At 43.4% G+C, this 1,659-nt stretch overlaps 1 protein-coding gene across 1 annotated transcript; it reads right to left on the bottom strand.

Moving 5' to 3' along the window:
• Nucleotides 1–506: 506 nt before the first annotated feature.
• Nucleotides 507–1,448, bottom strand: LOC101546337 (olfactory receptor 9I1-like). Its single transcript, XM_004620456.2, has one exon. It carries the CDS (start codon nt 1,446–1,448, stop codon nt 507–509), a length of 942 nt encoding a protein of 313 aa, XP_004620513.1.
• Between the last annotated feature and the right edge of the window lie 211 nt (nt 1,449–1,659).

Here is a 1,659-nt window from a genome sequence, read left to right as displayed (position 1 = left end):
AGTTGACTACGACTAGATATTGAGAAAAGTTTGCTACAATCAAGCTTTATTTTTATATCACTATCTGCAATAACCAACCCATGCAAACAATAAGCGATTTTTGTGTCATTATTCAAAGCTTAAAAGTTAGTTTAACAGGAAGAAGTTTTGAAATGTTGAGAAAATAGTACTCAAAAACATCCAGGACAGGTAAGACAAGTAAAGTTTACTTTGACTTTGAGAATAGGACCTTATTAGTTAAACATCTTGGCATTCACTCCCTCTCGATTCTGGCTTTCACTGTGGCAAGGCAGAAATTTTTACTGATGTGAAAAATTAAGGCGAGAGTTTCAGATCCAAGGTTATAATGTGTATAAAGGAATATCCAGACATTCTTCTGACTAAATACATCTTTGTTATTGTAACCATTGTGCAATCTAATTCATGTATAAAAGGCATTATTAGCTGGTAAGCCCCAAACCCAAAGCATAATTTTCAGGCATTTCTGAATTGATGACTTTTGAACCTTACTCTCCATGGGAGACCCTCATCCTATTGAGCACTTTCTTCACAGCCTCCTTCACCTCCTTGTTTCTCAGACTATAGATCATGGGGTTCAGCATAGGGATGATCACGGTGTAAAATACTGACACAATCTTGTCCTCCTGAAGAGACGAACCCATGTTGCCTTTCAAGTACATGAAGATGAGCGTCCCAAAGAAAAGAGCCACTGCAGTCATATGAGAAGCGCAGGTGGAGAATGTTTTGGCTTTGCCCCCGGTTGTGCGAATCTTCAGAATAGCCCGAATGATGAATGTGTAGGATATAAGAATCACGGTAATGCTGATGGTGATAACAGAGAAGGCCAACAGGTAGATCACCCGTTCCCGCGGCTTGGTCTCACTGCAGGCAAGCTTCAGCAGGGGTGGGAGGTCACAAAAGAAGAAGTCCACCTGGTTGGATTTACAGAAGGACATGGAGAAGGTGCAGCCGGTGCGGATCACGGAGTTGAACATGGCACCCCCATACGCTCCAGCCACAAGGCACAGGCGCGTCTGCGGGGTCATGGCGGTGGCATAAAGGAGGGGGTTACACACCGCCACGTAACGGTCATAGGCCATGACAGCCAAAAGAAAACACTCCGTACTCGCATAGAGCGTGAAAAAGAAGAACTGGGTGGCACAGCGCTCGTAAGTGATGACCATCTGTACTGTCCTCAAGGATTCGAGTAACTGCGGGACAATGACAGTGGAGTAACAAACGTCCAAGAAGGAGAGGTGGCTGAGGAAGAAGTACATGGGAGTCTGGAGCCGAGTGTCGCTCTGAATCAGCAAGATCATGCCCATGTTGCCCCCCATGGTGATGAGATAAACGATCAGAAATACAACAAAGAGACCCGTCTGTAGCTCCGTCTGAAGCTGGAAGCCTATCAGAACGAAGTCGGTCACCACGGAGTCATTCCCTGCCATGAATTTTAGGGTGCTGCTGAAATTAAAAATAAATAAGCAAGTCACCGAAGATAAATGAAAGTGAATAGGACTTGATTTCATAATCTTTTAGGTGGGCGAATTACTTTTCTTTTTTATAAGCCTTATTGAGTTACTCTTTCAAAAATCCTCGCAAGGGTAAATTGTCATCTCATTTCAGAGAAAATATAAGAGTGAAGAAGTGACGAGTTTG

This window comes from Sorex araneus, chromosome 6 (assembly GCF_027595985.1).
Source record: "Sorex araneus isolate mSorAra2 chromosome 6, mSorAra2.pri, whole genome shotgun sequence".
NCBI classification, from domain to species: domain Eukaryota; kingdom Metazoa; phylum Chordata; class Mammalia; order Eulipotyphla; family Soricidae; genus Sorex; species Sorex araneus.
The sequence above is the reverse complement of the archived record's forward strand: the minus strand, read 5'-3'. Positions and strand labels throughout refer to the sequence as shown.